Below are 19,440 nucleotides of genomic sequence, written 5' to 3' on the forward strand. Positions count from 1 at the left end.
AGGGTGTCCTGTGGAAGTTTACAGGCAGCCCCGACATGGGAAGAGATGAGCAATCTTGACTCCGTGTTCCAGAAGGCCGATTTATTATTTTATTATATATATTATATTAGAACTATACTAAGAGAATAGAAGAAAGGATTTCATCAGTGGGCTTGAAAGGAAAGGAAGGAATGGAATGACAACAAAAGCTCATGACTCTCAGAGAGTCCAAGCCAGATCACTGTGATTGGCCATTAATTAGAAACAACCACATGAGCCCAATCCCAGATGCACCTGTTGCATTCCACAGCAGCAGATAACCATTGGTTACATTTTGTTCCTGAGGCCTCTCAGCTTCTCAGGAGGAAAGATCCTGGCAAGGGGATTTTTCAGAAAATATCATGGCTACAGTGTCCCTCTGCTCACTTGGCTCTCATCAGGTCCTGGTCCTTGAGGGCAGAGCCCTGGAGGTAGATGACCCTCTGGGACCACAGGGGGATCTGCAGCACGCGCCGCACCTGGATGTCCATCTCGGTGGGGCACAGGATCACCACGTAGTAATCCTGCAGGAGAGAGGCCACTGCCAGAGGAACCTCCTCCAGCCAGCTCTAATCAGCTCTCGGAGGTCTGCAACACACTCAGGATAGCTCAGCTACCTTTGGAAGCATAAAAATCAGCAGGATGGCTTCTGTTGCAGCGTTAGAAACAAAAAGGTTTAATAAAAGGCAAAATAACAAACCAAGAAAAACCAAGCCAAGTGCTGGGTGCTCTTGCTCCTGGCAAAACACTTTACAAAAACAGAGGTTTTTAGAAAGGGGGCTCAGGGGACAAGGAATCTGGACATGTCCAGCCTTTCTCCTTCTTCTTCTTGGCCTCCATCTTCTGCTGTGATGGTGGCACTTTGGGATTGGTTTAGAGTAGAAGCTCACTGTCTAACACAGGTGATAGGTATTGGAAAGTAATTGCAAATATTGTACACAGAGTTTTTAGTATAAAAAGATAATACCGCCCCGGGGGTGAGCAGAATGCCTGGAACTGTCCTGCTGAGAGGACCTTGGCAGGCCAGGAGAAAGAATTTTATAGATAAGATACAATAAACAACCTTGAGACCGAGAACTGAAGAGCTCCGACTCCTTCTGGGAAAAGAGACTTTCTAACACCTTGGGATCACTCTGACCAGCAAAGACCCCGAGAGTATCCTACAGGGACGGTGTGAGCCCAGCCTGGGGCTCACCTGCAGCCGAGGGTGGGCGTAGAACTCGTTGAGGAAGTCCATGAGGAGGTCGATCTTGAGGGAGCTGACGCACAGCACCACGTGCTTCTCGGTCTGTGCGCGGTGCCGGCTGTAGTTGCCCCCCGACTTCTGCCGCTCCATCCACAGGTACACCAGCTCCTCGAACTGCAGGGGGCACGGAGCTGATGTCCCCAGGGCAGGGCTGGCAGCCCCTCCCCGCCCTCAGGCTGTGCAGGTCTCACCTGGAGAGGCAGCACCACCAGGGCCACGCAGATCATGATCACCACCAGCAGCTGGGAAGGCCAAATCTTTGGTGTCACGTCTCCGTAGCCCACGGTGGAAAAGGTGACGATGCAGAAATAGAAGGACTTGAAGAGGGAGAGCTTCTCACCTGCTCTTTCTAAGTGCTGGATGCCGCAGGTCCTGGAAGGGAAAAGCCCCGTCACGGCAGGGAGAGCCCCACACACCTGCAGCTCAAAGCCATCCTGCTCACACAAGAGTCACCCAAACCTTGCTGGGCCCAAACTGTACCTTCCCTCCTCCCCCAAACTCATCCAGCAGCAGGGCTGGGAGCACCACTGAGCTCTGAAATAGCATTAGTCATCCACATCAGAGCATCGTCTTTATTGCCAAAAACTCATGAGCCTAAAAGCCTCATTTCCCCTCCATTCAGCAACTTAATGGTTTAATATGCCTCAAACCCAGGGCAAGGGAGCCAGAGGAGAATTCAAAGCCTAATTCAGAGCTAAATAGCCAGTGATGAGCTTTGCTCCCCTGCCCAAAGGAACACCCTTGATGCTGGCAATGGCAGGGAAAGGGCCCAGTTAATTAGCAGGAGCCCCAGCGGCCAATTACACAAATGACCTGAGGAGCTGCGAGGTGTGGGGGAGGAAGAGCTCGGCTGGAGCCTGGGAGTGAATGAACCATCCCTGGTGCATGAGCCATCCCTCACCTGGCCCTGGGGGAAGCTGCTGCCCCTGCCCTCGTGTCCACATCCCCCAGCTGCCTCTGGCTGCACCCTCACTAAAAACTCCCCGATCAAACCCTAGAACAAGGCAGCATCAGGAGTTTGGCTTAGAAACCCCCTCAGAGTGCTGGGGATGGAGCAAAGCAGGGGAAGGTGTGAGCCCTGCAAGAGCCCAGCTCTGCCAGCTGCCCCAGATGGGCACAGCTGGATTCCCAGGGTGGGAACAGCTGGATTCTGGGGAGTGTGGGCACAGCTGGATTCCCGGGATCAGGAGGGGGGTTTAGAGAACAGGAGAGCAGCACTCACCCTGTGAAAACCAGACACAGGAGGGTGCAGATGAGGATGAGCACCTGGTTGAACATTGCTGACTGTGTCCTTTGGATGGCCCGGTGCAGATCGTTCTGGGAAGACAGGGGAGGGCTCCCACCAACTCACCCAGCCTGGGGGGACCAACTGCTGCCTTGCTGGCTCCAGCAGTGCCCTCCCCAGGGAAGGGCAAGCCTGGATTTAGCCCTTGGGAAGGGGTGTGCATTCCCATCGGCAGGTCTGGGATCTGAGAGCTCCAGTGGGAACAGGGGAATGGCTGGAACACCTCACCCCAACCACCCCTGTCACTGTGGTTTGGACTCTGGGGGATTCCTGGTCACAGCCTGGCATTCCCAGCCTGGCATTCCCAGCCTGGCATCCCCATCCTGCACACACCAAGCTCCAAATCCTGCCCCAAAGCTGGGGGCAGCCAAGGGTCCCCTCCCAGTCTTGCTGCCCTCCACATCCCTGAGGAGCTGGACAAAAGGGACCACTCACAATCATGTTCTCCAGGGCGTACTTGGCCAGCCAGCAGTTCAGAAACACAGGAATGAACAAATTCCGCAAAGGAGGCCAGAATATCTACAAAAGCAAGGGTTATTAGCAGAGAAATCCACGTTCTTTTAAAAAATGGAGCCATAAGCAGCCAATCCTCCCTGTGTGGAAGGATTCAACCCCAAGCTGAGCAGAAGCTGCCACCAAACAGGGCCCTGCCTCCCTGGCTGCAGCAGAGCAGCTGGAAAGGGAGGATGGGGTTTGGGATAACACTCCAGAGAAAATCATTAAATTGTCAAATATTGAAGGGAAAATTTCCTGCCAGCCTTAAAATTCCACTTGGCCAGACACCCATTTGTCTTCATTTTATCACCAAAATACAGCAATTACTACACTTAGAGCTGCTTTAAATGTCACCAGGACACACTCACCGTGATGATGAACGGCACCGTGTTGATCATCTCCAGGATGAAGGAAATGCGAAAAATCTGCTCCCAGATGTTCCCCTGAGGAATTCAAACCAAAGAAAAAATGAGATAACCTTAAAAACTTCCCAGGGGACAATTGAAGTGATCCCACCGTGCCACAGAGCCTGCTGGGTGAGGGAAATACGGCGCAGGAGAGGTGCAGTGGTGGTGGCAGGCACGCTGGGAGCAGGAAATATTCCCAAACTCCTCAGTCCTCTCCACAGCCACTACATCTGTCTGTCTGTCTGTCACTGCAGCCACCCAGAGCTGGGGGACAGCAACACTTCCTGCAGGGATGGAGAGTGGCAGTGACAGTGAGAGCTGCAGGGGGTGACACAGGGTCTGAGCCTCTGCTGCCAGCCCTCCCCTGGTCCCTGAGAAGATGCCATTTGTCCAGGTCACTTTTTTCTGGCCATTTTAGGCGGCTTTGGTCCAAAGGAGTCAGCTTGTGCCTCTCCTTGGAGCGGTGCCACTTCCTCCAGAGGCAGGAGCGACCCTGCCGAGCTCGGGAAACCTGGGATGTGCCAGCCTGACACTAGGAACAGCCAGCCTGCATTAAACAGCTCCGAATCTCTGAGGAAGCACGAAGAGAAGAGATTCTGCTCTGCACACCCAGCAGCCCGAGGGGGAATGAGAAAGGAAAACATCCAGAGGCAGCAGACAAACACATCCTGCCGGGACGAGCGGGCTCCAGCCAGAGAAATCCATTCCTGCAGAGGAGGCTGAGCCCTCCCGGCCCGGGCTCTCACCTTGTAGCTGAGATAGGTGAGCAGCATGGTCTCCAGGAAGCTGATGAGGGCGATGCTGACCTGCAGGGACACACACGGGGGGCTCCAGGGCTCTCTCCAGGTGATGGGAGCCCCCCGAGCCCCCCCTGCCCCGGGGGTGCCACGGGTGGGGCAGAGCCCCCAGCCCAGCCCCTCTGGGCTCCTGCACACCCAGCAAGGGCTGCTCACCTGCACGGCCCACAGAGGGGTTTTCCTGTCCACCCAAAAGATGTGGGACCTGCAAAGAAACCCAGAGGGGATCTGAGCTCAGCTGTCAGGGTTTTCACCACCCCCAGTGCAAACCCGAGGCCATCCCTGACTCAGGAGCTGCTGCTCCCTCCTGCAGTTTGCTCAAGCAGCCCCTGCACTGGAATTCAGCCAGTCCCAAGGGTGCACCCAATGGATTTGGTTCTGGGATGCTGCTCCAGAAACAGCCTCAGGCAGCTGCCAGCAGAGCCACCACCATCCCTCTGCTCCCCCAGCCCGGCAGAGCTGACCCAGGGCCCTGAGCAGCTCCCACTCACCAGTTGATGTTGGTGGACTGGTTGAAGGCTGTGTAATTCTGCTTCTCACATTCCCAGCTGGGGAGAAAGAGCAGGGAAAAGCAGTCAGGAGGGAACAGGGATGCTGGGATTGACCCCCTGGCAGCATTTCCATGGATCCAGACACCCTGATCCTATAGCCAGGGCTTTGCACAAGAAAAGTCTCCCCCAGGCAGCCTTGAACATCTCATTACTGGAGGGCAAAACCCCTCAGGTGCTTCAGCCCTACCAGAGATGCTGAGGAACGCTGATTCTCCCTGGTGCTGCAGGGAGCTGGGAACTGAGGATTACCACGTTACAATCAGCACAATTTGCTGGGCTGCAGCTTCTGGGACGAGGCTGGAGGTGCCCCCAGCACCCTGGCAGGCAGCAGCCCCGAGCTGAGCTCTGCCTGCCCTGCTGGGAGGGATCTGCTCCCTCTGGCCAGCCTTGCTGCTGCCACACTCCCTCAGGAAAATGGGATTCCCTGAGCTGCAGCTGTGCTGAGGCTCTCAGGGATGAGCATCCGTGTCCTGCTTCGCTCCCACAGGTCTGGGAGCACTTCCAGAACGTGCAGATGTGCTTGGTAGTCTGCAGCCTTTGCAAGGAGAAAATCAAATCGCCAATTATCCAAGCTCTTGGGGAAAAAAAAAAAAATCACATTGCACATGAGCTAAACGAAGCAAGGACACATTAAAAATAGGCTTATACTGAAAGCCAGCACAAAGCTGATGTGTGGAATCATCCATCACCTCAAGGATCCACACAGCACACCGTATTTCCCTCTCAAGTGCTTAAATGGGATTTGGTGTTAATGTCCTCAAGGGTGTCAGCCCCCAGAAAATATTTGCATGGTGATGCCCTGGAGTGGCTGAGCTCTCCCTGTGCCTGAAGGCCACGCTGAGCCCCTGACAGAGGCAGACAGAACTTGGAATGAACATGACCTGAATTTTTCCACCATGCTCTGCTCAATAGATGCCTCCACACCCATCCACGGGGTGTGAGCAGGGGCCTCCAGCCTGGGAAGTTTTGTTAAAGCCTCAATTTAAACAGCTGTGTGTGTGGGAATCTACAAAATTAGAGGGTTTTTGCAGGCCTCAGTGACAGCAGAACTGTGATTAGAGCTAAGCAGCAGCCATGAGATAGGTCAGTAGAAAAATTATTTTAACTTTGCCTGATCAGCCTCCAACTGCTACACAGATGCTAACAGCTTGCAGTGAGCTCACTTCTCCACAACATTTACTAACATACAAGTCAATGCCTTAAGAAAAACATTAGAAAATCATCTAACACAACATACAAATTTGAAAAGCTCCTAGAGAAACAAGAAAAAATTTGAGAAAAATCTGTTAGTACTGCACAGTTAGAGTCTGATAAAAAGACTTGTTGCTTTGCTTTACCAATCACACAAAGCAAAAGCATGTTGATAGTAGCAATATGCTTTTTGCTTTGTGTGATTGGTCAAGAAGCTTACAAAGTGAGTTGTAACATTAAGTTCTGTGTCTGCTGCCTGGGATGTGAGCTGCTGGCATCTTCCCATTGTCATAATCAGAGAGTGATGCTGAAAGATAAAACAGCTCAAGGCACTGTTGCACAGCAGCCCTGTCCCATTAGTGATCTGTTAATAGATCTGTAAATAACCCCCTGCCAGCGACAGCTGTGGGGGGTGAAAAACCCATCCCGAGCCGTGGCACAGCCCCAGGGAGGCTGGGGGCAGCTGGGGCTGGGGCAGTGCCAGGGCTCTCCCTCTCTCTCCTCTCTCACCAGCCGATGCCCTCCTCGGGGTTGTCCAGCAGCACGCGCACGATGTACAGCAGGCACGTCAGCAGCTTCAGGGAGAAGTTGAAGAGCCGGATCCTCAGGCCTGTGGGAGGGCGGCAGGGATGGGGCAGCGCTCCTGGGCATCCTCACAGACCCCCAAACAGCCCCACAGCCCAGCCCCACAGCACAGGAGCCCCCTGATCCCCCAGGGAGCTGCAGCAGCGCTGCCCAGGCTTTGCCCAGCTCCACGTGCCCTGCCCAGTGCCATGGACATAGGAGGCAACACAGAGATAAATAACCATGAGCCAGCTCCCTGCTGACCCCAAAAATGGGAGAGAGACACGAGGAGCTGCTGGAGTGTACCCCCCTCATTAGCAGGCATCCACCTAAAAGCAGCAGAGCAGCACTGACCACATCACCTTGCAGGAGCAGGGATGGTGAGGAAAAGCTGCTGCTTCATCCACTCTGCCTCCCCAGCCAGTTCATGGGGTTATTACTCAGATTACAAGTGATAAATACATCACATTTTCATTAAAAACTTCCCCGTGGGCACCCTGGTGTGCTGCACTCCAGCTTTTTAGCAAGACAACAGGATGCAGGCGGGAGGAGAAAAGGCAAATTTATAAATGAACAAGCAGGCCCCCTCCAGACAGCTAATGACATCTCGGAGGAAGAAAATAAAAACACCATTAGTCAAGTGGAGACTAATCCCCATGGCTGGAGCAGGAGAAGGTAACTCACAGCCTGCCCTGGCTGTCCCCAGAGCCTCAGGGGGGCACAGCCAAGCTCCCTGATGGGGACACTGGCTCCCTGACACCCCCCTGCTCCCAGCCAGCTGTTTGTCACACTGTGGCTGTCCCCAGGGAGCAGAGGTGGCAGGATGCCACAGACATGTTTTATGAAAAATCCTTTCCTTAAGATTTTTCCTCCTGAGAAGCTGAGAGCCCTCAAAAACAAAATGCAAACAATGGTTATTTGCTGCTGTGGAATGCAACAAATAAACCTGTGATTGGTCTCATGCAGTTGTTTCTAATTAATGGCCAATCACAGTCAGCTGGCTCAGCCTCTCTGTCCGAGACACAAGCCTTTGTTATTCATTCTTTCTTTTTCTATTCTTAGCTAAGCCTTCTGATTAAATCCTTTCATATAATATAATATAATATAATATAATATAATATAATATAATATAATATAATATATAATATAATATAATATAATATAATATAATATAATATAATATAATATATATCATAAAATAATAAATAATATGTATCATAAAATAATAAATAATATGTATCATAAAATAATATAATATATATAATAAAATAATAAATCAAGCCTTCTGAAACATGGAGTCAGATCCTCGTCTCTTCCCCCATCCTCGGGCCCCTGGGAACACGGTCACAGCGGGAGGGGACCTCTCCTCCCCACGGAAAGCACCCCCAAACCAAGCTGACAACAGCCAGCAAAGGGGCAGGAGGCAGCCCCGGGCTGGGGACACACGGGGACAGGGCCACCAGCAGATGGCAATGGCTTCTCATGCCGCAGGACGGAGCGCGGCTCTCCCGGCCCGGCCAGGGCTCGGCTCTCGCACCCCGTGCCCGCAGCACTCACTCGATCGCTGGTTTTTGATGAAAAAGAGCTTCAGCCGCTCCTTGAAGGTGTTCTCATTCACGTAGAACTCGACCTGCACCCTGCGGGGAGAGTCCCCAGCGGGGCCGTCAGTGGGGTGGCCGGGCAGGACCCCCAGGAGCCCCCCAGGAGCCCCTGGGAGCCCCCCGGTGCCCCCATCCCCGCTGGGTGACCCCGCTGAATCCCACAGTGACCCCGGCTCGGGTGGGCTCCCGGCTGTCCCCACAGTCCCCAGCCAGCAGCATCACCAGCCAGGAGCCCCAGGGACCCCCAGAGCAGCCGATGTGACCCCCCCAGGGCCGGCTCTGCTGGGGACCAGGGCTTGGCTGCGGCTCACACACAGCCAGAGAGCAGAGACACAAACCCCTCCCTTCACACAACTTCAGAGCGGCCAAAACCTCCCGAAGAGCAGCAGCCCTGGAGCTGCCTCTCCCCATTTATCTGCTCCAGCAGAGCAGGAGCTGGCACAGACAATGTCCCCAATGTCCCCAGTATGTCCTGGCTCTGTCCGTGCCCTGCTCTGCCTGGGGAGGAGAAACAATCAGCACAGAAGCTGTAAAAAACCCAATTCCTCTGTAAACGGAGAAAAATTCCCTTTGTTGCTAAGATACCATTCTTGGTCATTCCAGAAAAACCCAGGAGCTGACAACAGGCTCCAAACACCGCCTGCCACCCAGGGCCACTGGTGGTGGCTCCTGGCAGGGCAGAGCGTCACCTGCCAGGGCACTGACAGCATCCGGCAGGGAGGAGCAGCAGGTGGGGCTGGAAATTCCCATCCCGCCTCCCCTGGCTCCTCCTGCCTCCCCTCGGCCAGCCCCACATCCCAGGGATGGGACAAAACCTCCCTGGGGCTGCGTGGGGGCTCCTCCGGGGTCTGGGATGCTGCATGGGGGCTCCTGCAGGCTCTGGGATGCTGCATGGGGGCCCCTGCAGGCTCTGGGATGCTGCATGGGGGCCCCTCTGGGGTCTGGGATGCTGCATGGGGGCCCCTGCAGGCTCTGGGATGCTGCATGGGGGCCCCTCTGGGGTCTGGGATGCTGCATGGGGGATCCTGCAGGCTCTGGGATGCTGCATGGGGGCCCCTGCAGGCTCTGGGATGCTGCAGGTAAAGGAGGCTGTGCGGGTAAAGCAGCCCCAGCTCAGCTCACCCGCCCCTCCTGGCTCTCTCTCATGGCCCGCAGCTCTTTGCAAAGCCAAATCCATCTCCCTGGGCTGGCGCTGCTCCTGCCGAGCGCCGGGGAAACGCCAGCGGCTCCTCCTGCCCCGGCTTTACACCGAGCACGGCAAACCCTGCTCCTCCCTGGCCGGCCACAGAGGAGTTCAGAGCCGTGGATTCCCCCGCTGGCTGCTTTCAGCAAGGCTAAGGAAGCGCTCCTGTCGTTGCTCCTTTTCTAAATGCTTGCAAGAGGTCACCGAGCCCTCATCAGTCAGGTGCGTTCCCCAGCCCAGGCAGAGATCGATGGCAGCAAATTCCTGGTGACAATCGCTGCCATCCCACCCCATCCCGCAAGTGCCAGATCCGACCAGATCCTGATTTATTGGGGCTGGAGGGATGAATATTTACCAAACATCCATGCCCAGCTGCTCAGGCAGCAAATGGGGAAGGGGTTTCACAAGATCTCCATCCTGGGCTCCACCCCAGCTGGGCTAAGGGGAGGGGAGGTGGCCAGAGGGGCTCTGCACCACACCTGGCTGGTGTCACCAAGAGAAGGGACAGCCCCAGACCCCGCTGCAGGAGAGTTTACAAGCACGATGCTTGAGGAGCAAACAGCCTCAATGCAGAGCCTCAGAGCCCAGCCTTTACACCTGCTGAAATTAATCCTTCCCAGAGCCAGACGCCGCAAATCATTTTTTTCTGTGCCAGGGCATAAATCAGCTGTCACAACTGCTCACAATGCTGCACACGAGATAATTGCTCCTTCTCCTTATTAAAAATGGCCAGGAAGTGCTGGGAGCTGGCTTTCAGCTCCAGCAGCAGCGCTGAGCACCCCATTCATCAGAGCCCCTGAGGATTGAGAGCCTTGAGGAGCTGCAGACTGCAGGGAGCACGATTCCTCTGCCAGACACTTGTCTGGGATCAAAGCAACAAACAGCTGAATAAATCTCTGCCATCAGACAGATGGTTCACTGATCTGTAGAGCTGTGGCCCACCTCGAGACAATGTCTGTAATTGCTGGTGGATAAAAGGACTAAATGATCAGATCTAACTCTCTGTGATAAAGTGGCCCCCGTATTCATCCATCCCATGGCTGCAGGAGGAAGGAACACTTGGAAAACAACAAAGCAACAAAAAGCCATGTCTTGACTGGGGGGAACAGGGTGTTTAACACTGCAGAGAGATGAGGAAATAAAAGAATGTGGAGGGAACATGTTCCTGTGCAGGCAACCTGCCGAGGCAGAGCCCCAGCTCTTTGTGGGGCCCCACTCTGCAGGTGAATCCAACACCCCACAGCTGAATGAGGGATGGTTCTTCCCAGGCAGCACCATCCCAAAGTATCAAAGCTCCTACTCCATTTCCAGCTGAGGGAAGGAGATGATATCATGTAAAACATACCCTTTAATTTCATTGTCAGGAAGTTAACCGGGAGTAAGAATCAAGCAAAACTCTGACTGCATCATCACCACCCCAAAACACACTGTGACAGCTCTGCCTTCACAGCAGCTCAGCCAGGATGGGGTGCTCAAAGTGTCCCCTCCCTGCTGCCATGGCTGGGCATCCTTCCCATCCTGGAGCATCCTTTTCCCACCTGGAGCATCCTCCCCATCCTGGTGCCAGCTCATCCCAGACCACTCCAAGGGTCCCCAGCTCCACAGTTCCCCCACCTTGCCCCCACTGAACCCCCCCAGGCCATGCAAACAACGATGCTGGTACAAGTTTAGTTCCAGCCCTCTGCTTGGAAGTGTAATTACTGCTATTATGCACTTCATAATGCCTGAGCGACTTCGTTTTCTTCGCTCGGTTATTTATTGTACTTTATTAATCTAAGAGTAGAGGCAATTTGTTGTAAGATGATGAGTTCCCAAAAAAAGACACAATAGTTTGTTCAGAAAAGTGCAGGATGAAAGGGCAGGAGGAGCACATCACAGCCCACCAGCATTAAAATAGGCACAGAGGGGCACAGCCCCTGCTCCAGCCTTTCCATTTCCCCAGAGCTGGGGCAGTTCTCATAAAAAGGAGGAAAACGCAAAAAATATGAACCCATACAGGGATTTCTTGTCCCAGGAAGCTTCTCAAGGAATTTCTCCCATCATGTAGCAGGATGCAAACAAGACTTCTGAATTTTTTCTGGGGGGAAGTACCTACCAAACCAGCAAAACCCCAGAAATCTCCAATCTGGTGGGTGCCAGCAGCCACCTCTGCCAAGGCAGTGAAAGTGAGACCCCACCTCACCCCTCCAGTCCAGCTGAGCTCAGCTGACAGCTCTGCACCGTCCATGCAAATGCACACGGATCAAACCCACAGAAAATGTGGCTGCACCACGCTGGAATTACAGAAATGTGCTGCTGGCCCAGCTGGGCTCCCTGGGGACGGGCCGTGGGTACCAGACACAGCTCAGAGGAAGGAGAGGAGCAGGGCTGGCAGGGCAGATCTGCAGCATTTCCTCTCCCAGCAGCCCCAGGAGGCTATGCAGGATGCTCTGAGGGCACTGTGCCATGGCCAGGCTGCCTCCAGCCCTCGCTCAGCACCGGGAGCAGCCGGTGCCAGCTGGAACCTGAGCACAGCCAAAATCCTTCCCAAATGAACCACAGAACCTGCCAGGCCGGGGCTCAGGTACCTGCTGATGAAATTCCCAGGCAGATCCAGCCCTCCTGCTTCCCTTTGGGATGGTTTTCCCTTTCCCCCACCATTTTTGTGATGGTGTTTGGACACAGGGGCTTCACCAGACGGGTGCCACGGGCGAGCTGTGTGCCCTGTGTTTGCCATCCTCCATCCACCCCCAGTGAGCAGAGGATGGGACAGCTCCAGCCCTGCCCAGGAGAGCTCCCAGAGCAGGGTTTGGGGACAGGAATGGGAATTGCTGAGCAGCTGTGTGCACACAGACAGCCTGGGCGCCTGCCAAAGGCAGCACAGGCAGCGCAGAGCTGCCCCCGCAGTAATTGAACAATTACTCAAAGGAGGAGGAACAGCTTCAAACCCAGGCAGGGATGGCTCCAGGGGCTTCTCCTGCCCTGCCAGGTCCCTCACGGCTGGGGGAAGCTTGGGCTCACCCTCCTGGCAGGATGGAGCCCTGCCCAGGGCTCTGCAGCCGGGGATGTCTCGGATTCTCAGGGACCATGGAGCACCCGGAGCGCTCCCACTGCGGCAGCTCCTCCCGGGAATCTGGGGCACGTTTTAAACAAAAAAGCACAAAACAGGCAGGGAGGGATGGGCAGCTGGGGCTGGCTGTGCCTGCTTTGGGTGCTGAGCCCCTCTGCCAACGCTGCTGATCCATGGAGGGAAGGGGAGAGGGGGGGATCTCAGGGGGGATTTCAGGTGCTGGGGAGGGATGGGACAGCACTGGGGACACCACTGGCAGGGCCAGCATGGTCCAACAGGCCAAATACTGCAAACAGGGCAAATCTGCCCACTGTCAGTGAATTTTCTCATCCCACATCCCTTAGTAGGGGCAGCACTGAAGCTGCTCTCCCCCTCATCCCAGAATCCCAGGTGATCCTCAGGGATCACAGCAGCACCCAGCCCCGAGGAGCTCAGCAGGTCCCACACCAGCCTGGGACAGGCAGTGTCACATCCACCATGGCAATGGCACTGTGCCACCATCACAGCCACAACTATGCCACCATCACAGCCACCATGGCACTGTCAGAGTGACCACAGCACTGCCACAGCCACCATGGTATCACCACAGTCATTGTGGCACTGTCACAGCCACCATGTCACCATCACAGCCACCGTTGTGCCACCATCACAGCCACCATGGCACTGCCACAACCCTGCCAGGAAAGGCAGCTGCCCCTCCTGGCCCCTGCAGCACCAGGAATGATTTCCCTGCTGAGGCTCATCCCAGACCATGACCAGCAGGGTCCAGTCCCACATCAACCAACGCTGCCCAGGGAGCCAGGATGCTGTGGCACACCTTGACCCTCAAGCCCTTGTTTCTTCGAGGTTTCATGCATTTAGAATGGGAATCAATCAGAAAAAAACCTCCTGCTTTATTATGGAGTGTGATTTTTTTGCCCGAAGAAAGCACTCTGCAGCAAATTAAACCCAGCTGGGTGCAGGTAATGTCATCCTGGCTCCAGCAGTAATGCTGCAGTTGTATTTTTGGGGGATGAAAAGCAAATTCCAAGCAGTCACTACGGGAAAAAACTCTGCCCAAGTGTAGGTTTGGCCTCCAGGGCCATTTATCTCTCACCATGCCCTGAACTCATCCTGGTGTGCCAGGGGGACAAGGGCTGGCACAGACTGCAAAGGGCTCCATGGGCCTGAGGAAATGTAACAGAAATCTCCTGCTTGACTTTTAGTTCTTTTATACATATATATAATTTTTATTAGGGAGGACATTGCAATGGAAATGGGATTTTTATCGATTCCTCATTCCCTGAAGGCAGCTGTAATCCCTCCCAGCAGCTGCAGAGCTCATTTCAGGCACCAAACCAAACACTGGAGGAAACAGGGACACGCTCAGGGCTTCAAGCTGTAGATAATAAAATACTTTGGGCTGGAGGGACCTTAAAGTTCCACCCCCTGCCGTGGGCAGGAGCACCTTCCATTATCCAAACCCTGTCCAACCTGGCCTTGGGCACTGCCAGGATGGGGCAGCACCTCCCATCCAAGGTTTAGATGGTGCTCATGGCTGGGCAGTGGCACCACTTGCTCAAAAATAAGATAATTACACTTCTACTAAAGGTTAAAACCCCAAAAGGGAAGCAGCAATGGGATGGCAGGCTGTGCTCCCTTTGGCCTATTTGTTTTTGCAACATTGGAGAGTGGCACTCATGAGTCTGCTCCTGTAATTGCTTGTGCTGATGAATCTGCATTGTTTAATTAGGGCTGTGCATGGAGCTCATCATTAATGGATAATTGCTGATTTGCTGCTCTCAATTCTTCCTCAATAAACTTATTCTTATTATCCTTTCTTTTAGTTACTGTTAATGAAGTTTTCTTTATACCCTTTTAAAGTTTTGAGCCTGCTTTGCCATACTCCTATCTCAGAGCAGGAAATGAGTAAATAAATTCCAGTGGGTGCACTGGTGTCTAAACCCACCACAACTGGTCTGTCCCTGGGAGCAGGGAATCCTCCCCAGGGTGGGAATTGCTGAAGGATTTGCTGCTCCCATACACAATTCCTGGATGCCCAGAGCAGTAAAGGACAAGTTTTGTGTTTATCAGCTCCCTTAAAAGCAGGATCATGGTGGAACCACAGACTGGGTGGGGTTGGAAGGGACCTTTAAAGGTCACCCGGTTCAGCCACGGGCAGGGACAATTCCACTGGACCAAAAACCAATTCCACTAGAGCAGAAACCAAACCCCATCCCTCGTGGCCTGGAACACTTCCATGGATGGACCATCCACTTTAATCCACATTCATTAGAGCCAAGGTTAACCACTGCTCCCAGCAGCAGGCGCTGCCCAAAAACCCAGCTCACCACATGCTCCAAACACCCCAAACTCCAAGGGGGTTTTGCCCTGTGGGGAGCAGGGTCAGCTTTACCCCAGGGCAGGCCGGGGTCCCCTGTCCCTCCCCGTGGCACCGGGAAATGCAGGCAGAGAACTTACTGTGAGAAGGAGGAATCCACGCTGAAATCCTCGGCGTGAGGCCTACGAGCGAGAGCAGCACACACAGAGCGTGAGGGAAGCGCGGCCCCAGCACGGCCCCAACGGGGCTGTGACACCAGGGATGTGACACCGGGGATGTCCCAACGGGGCTGTGCCACCAGGGCTGTCCCCACTGGGGATGTCCCCAGCAGGGCTGGGACACCAGGGATGTCCCAACAGGGATGTGACACCAGGGATGTGACACCGGGGATGTGACACCGGGGATGTCCCAATGGGGCTGTGACACTGAGGCTGTGACACTGAGGCGGGACACCAAGGATGTCCTGCTGGGAATGTCCCACTGGGGCTGTGACACTGAGGATGTGCCACCAAGGATGTCCCAATGGGGCTGTGACACCAGGGCTGTCCCCATCAGGGTGTCCCCATCAGGGCTGTCCCCAGCAGGGCTGGGACACTGGGGATGTCCTAACGGGGCTGTGACACTGGGCATGTGCCACTGGAAATGTCCCCACCAGGGATGTGGCACCAGGGCTCTCCCCACCAGGGATGTCCCCATTGGGAATGTCCCACTGGGCTGTCCCCACTGGGAATGTCCCCACCAGGGCTGTCCCAGCACCACAAGAACCAGAGGCCAGCCAAGTTCTCAAGGTCACACCGTGCCTGGGACGTGTCCCTGCTCAGCTCCCAGTGCTGCTCTGCCAGTTGCAGCCCCTCAAGGACCGGGCTCTGTGGATTAAACCAGGTTCTGTGCCTGTTTTACGCCTTTTGTTTTTTAAAGGGTTCTCACAAACGGCCTCGCTGCTCTGCCTCTAATGGGGGCCACTCCTGTGCACAGAAATTGGGCTGTGAAGGTTTGGTGCTTTCAGGAATCAGCATTGTGCCTCTCCTGGGCTGCTTCACAGACACCAGGGATGAGCAGAGAAAGAAAATGGAGCAAAAAATGAACCAAAAATCAAATCAAAGAACAGAGGAACGATGAGGGGGATGAGGGGGTCAAGGCATGGGGAGGAAGAACACAGAGAAAAACAAGAGTGGGTGGGAGGCAAAGGGCCTGGGCTCATGTACTGTACATCCCACAGACAGACAGACAGACAGACAGACTGACAGCACAGGGCTATCCAACACAGCAATTCCAGCTGCAAAGCAAAAAGTCCCCTTGTGAAAACGATGCTGCCACCAAGACACCCAGGGATGAGTCCCCATCTTTACCTGAGCCTGAGCCCTTCCCTGTTCCAGCAGTGCCCTCCCTCCCTTCCTGATTTACTGGGAGCCAGGGACACCGAGAAATATCACAGCCAAGAAGGGGCCACTGCAGACCATAAAGATTTTTCTTGCATTTTGCTTTTGCTTTACAGTCTGCAGCACTCCGGCACAGTTCAAACTAAATAAAAGCAATAAATCCACATTTCAGCAGGAATGCAAGCCAAGAGGAAGCTGATCCCTCCCTCAGCTACGAGGAGCAGCCTCCCTGGGACAGGATTTATTTTGCTCCCACTCCTGGGCTCTGCTCTGTGCAGAGCCCGGGGAGGAGCTCGTTGCTCCTTCCTCCATCCCAGCTTGCTCCCAGCCCTGTCCAACCTGGCCTGGGGCATTCCCAGGGGTGGGGCACACTGTGCCACCCTCACAGGAAGGATTTCTCCCCAATATCTCTTCTAGCCCTGCTTTCTGTCAGTGTGAAGCCATTCCCCCTTGTCCTGTCACTCCTGACCCTTATCCAAAATCCTTCTCCAGCTCTTTTGGAGCCTCTTTTTACAGGAGGCTGCTGTAGGATCTCCCCAGAGCCTTTTCCTCTCTGGGCTCAGCTCCTGCCCTGCTCCCTGCTGCCATTTCCCCTCTTCCCTGCTCATTTCCAGCTTTCTCCTGGAGCACTAAGTTAACTCCCACCAAAGTGCTCTCTTGTGCCACCTCTCACAGCAGGAACGAGCCCTGGGGTGGCTCTGCAGCTGAGCTGTGCCTTGGAGCAGCCCTGGCATTTATTCCTGCTCAGCATCTTGGGTTTTGTGCAGCTGCAGAGCCCGGGGAAGGAGCCTGGGCTGGCAATGTCCCTGCAGCTCAATTGGATTATCCCCCTTAGCACAGGGGCTGCTCGGGCCCCTCCTGCCCTTGGTTTGGAGCAGGGGCCTTTTCTGCCTCACAGGGATCTTTATGGGGAAAAAAAAATCAGCAAATTATTTGGTTTTCTGCTCATCTGGTGCCAGCTGGCAGCCGGGGAGGGTGGGGGAGCAGGAGCTAATTCCAGCTGCAGAGGAGCCCTCCTGAAAGCCAAACAGCAAAAACAGCAACCCCAACACAGATCAGTGGGGTCCTGCAGGACAGGAAGGTTCTGGAGAACTGGGGTCCTCCCCCAAATCCATGGGCTCCGTGCCTGTCCCAGAATCAGCCACAATTAACACCTCATTCACATGGAGGCATCAGCAACAAAAGGGATTCCAAAGTCATGGAGAGACAGGAACCCCCCCAAGGGTGGCTTTGGCCACTCTGTGCCGTGGGTAAAGCACGTGCAATAAAATAACATTTTTTTGGTTACAAAAAGGTGCTTTTGGCTCCCAAATGAGTGAACTTTGTTGTGCTGGTCACAGAGGGAAGAAGTGATTTGAGGTGTCCCACTGAAACCTCTCCTTCTTCCCACCAGGCACCCAAATTCTCACCAACAGCCCAACTGCTGAGAAAATACGGAGATTTCTCCAAGAAAACCAAAAATCGTTCCAAATCTCATCTGGAAAACAGCCATTTTCCAGATCCCAAAACCACTTTAACAGTGATTTATGATTTACAGAACCTAAGCCACTTAATGGAGTCAGAAAGGTTACTCTGGCTTTTAATGTGTTTTAGATAATCTACTTCAAATTGACCTTTTAATTTCGTCCAGATCTGCCTCAGTGAGAGCAGACAAAGCTCAGCCCATCTCATTCCCATGGAAAACAGCAACAGCACGGGCAGCCAAAGGACCTTTGCAGGGTGCAGGGGCTGGGAGAGCAGAGCTGTCCCCACACAGGGCAAGCTGAGGTTCCTTGGTGCTGCCAAGCATCCCCCACCGTGCCAGGCTGGCACAGGCTGCAGCTGCCAGGCACCAGAGCAGAGCAGGGAAGGGTGGCAGAAAGGAGAGGAGCAGAGGGGGGGGGAAGGAACTTCTTGGCTGCTTCAGGTCTGCCCCCACCTTTCAAGCTCCAGCCCCTGACAAAAGGGGAAGGCTCTGTTAGAAGGTGAGGAGACAAAGGCACATTTATTATTAGAACAAAGCCATAATAAAGCTGGCTTATGTAAAAGAGAGAGCAATCACCTGCCCACCCATGCTGGAGGCTGAGCAGCACCTTCCACCTCATCCTGCCTCCTCAGCTCTGGCTCCAGCAGAGGCAGGGAGCCCTGGGCTGGGCAGGGCTGTGCACAGCACCCCAAGAACTGGGCCAGCAGAACCAGCTCCCTTCTCTCCAGGGGGAGGGCAGTTCCAGCTGCAAAGCCACCCTTGTGGAAATGCTGTCACCACAGCACCCAGGGATGGCCCTGGGGCCTCTGCCAGGGCACTGCAGGATCTGGGTGGCATTTACCTCCTGTGCCTCATGCAGGTAATTGGGGGCTAAACGCTGTCCGTGTGCTCCAGGATGCTCAGAGGGACAGAGCAGCCCAGCCCAGCTCACACAGGTCCCTGCTCCCTCCCAGCAAACTCTGCTCCTTCCCCCTCTGTCTCCTGAACGTTTGGTAAATGAAGAGCATTAAAAATTCACTTCTGGTGGTGCATTTCCTATTCAATTTACAGCCATCCTTGCCAAGCAAACAAACAAAAACATTCATGCCTTGACTTGAAGCCTCTGCAAGTTACAGACACAAGTAATGACCTGCCAACACTGCTCCTGGCTTCAGGCTGCTTTAATAACCACTTGCAAGGCTCAGAGGCATTTCCAGACTGAGGTGGAAAGGTATTAAATCTGATGACTTTCTCCCCTGGCTTTGGGAATGATTTAATGCCTTTTCACCCTGCTCTGGAAATGCCTTGGAGGCAGGGTCAGGGCAGGGGGGTGAAGATGAGCCAAGCAAGGTAAGAGCCTGGGGAGGCTCCCCAGAGCAGAGCTCATCCTCTAGAGACAGGAGCTGCACCACGGCTCCTACCATCCTGACAGTGAGAAACTCAGCCCAAAATAGCCTGATGTGAGAGGGACAGATGGGAGGAGATGAAAAAAGAAAGTAAAGAGGGGGAGAGCAGGAACGAGCAGGAGGAAGGGGAAGGCGAGAGGAAGAGGCGCAGGTCTGCTCCCAAAGCTGTGAGAGAGGGGAGGGAAGGGCAGCTCCCCTGCCCGCTGGGGGATGAGCAGGGATGGCCCCAGGGAAAGGTTTGAGCCTCAGCACCCCTGGTGTGGGGAAACTCATCCAGCTGTGCTGGTGGCACCGGGAAAAGCCACCAGCAGCTGCAGAGGTGCCTCAGGGACAGGCAGGGCCAGCAGAGCAGCCCCACGGGCACAGAGCTCAGCAGAGTGGGCTCAGCTGCCTCCCAGGGCGCTGCTGCTTCAGTCACAGGAGCTCCTTTCCTTGGCATTCCCCTGCAAAAGGAAGCTCACAGCTCACACAAAGTTTGGGAAGCAGCAGGAGCGGTGCCAGAGC

General features: G+C 54.5%; 1 protein-coding gene across 12 annotated transcripts in view; it reads right to left on the bottom strand.

The window, feature by feature from the left end:
• Positions 1–19,440, bottom strand: part of KCNT1 (potassium sodium-activated channel subfamily T member 1) — an 81,799-nt gene that overhangs the window by 18,735 nt on the left and 43,624 nt on the right. For 9 of the 12 annotated variants that reach the window (XM_071454175.1, XM_071454176.1, XM_071454178.1 and 6 more), the window contains 11 exons: positions 8,112–8,191; positions 6,501–6,600; positions 4,740–4,796; positions 4,405–4,453; positions 4,198–4,257; positions 3,413–3,487; positions 2,985–3,068; positions 2,487–2,581; positions 1,456–1,636; positions 1,214–1,378; positions 406–542 (listed from right to left, as the gene is read on the bottom strand). In XM_071454175.1, coding sequence (XP_071310276.1) covers positions 406–542; positions 1,214–1,378; positions 1,456–1,636; positions 2,487–2,581; positions 2,985–3,068; positions 3,413–3,487; positions 4,198–4,257; positions 4,405–4,453; positions 4,740–4,796; positions 6,501–6,600; positions 8,112–8,191 — 1,083 coding nt within the window. Of the gene's footprint in view, positions 1–405; positions 543–1,213; positions 1,379–1,455; positions 1,637–2,486; positions 2,582–2,984; positions 3,069–3,412; positions 3,488–4,197; positions 4,258–4,404; positions 4,454–4,739; positions 4,797–6,500; positions 6,601–8,111; positions 8,192–14,847; positions 14,890–19,440 lie in introns of all 12 variants that reach the window. The other 3 variants (XM_071454183.1, XM_071454181.1, XM_071454185.1) reach the window with 1 other exon arrangement.

This window comes from Agelaius tricolor, unplaced genomic scaffold (genome assembly GCF_023055355.1).
Source record: "Agelaius tricolor isolate 1412-34295 unplaced genomic scaffold, bAgeTri1.0.p SCAF_38, whole genome shotgun sequence".
NCBI classification, from domain to species: Eukaryota; Metazoa; Chordata; class Aves; order Passeriformes; family Icteridae; genus Agelaius; species Agelaius tricolor.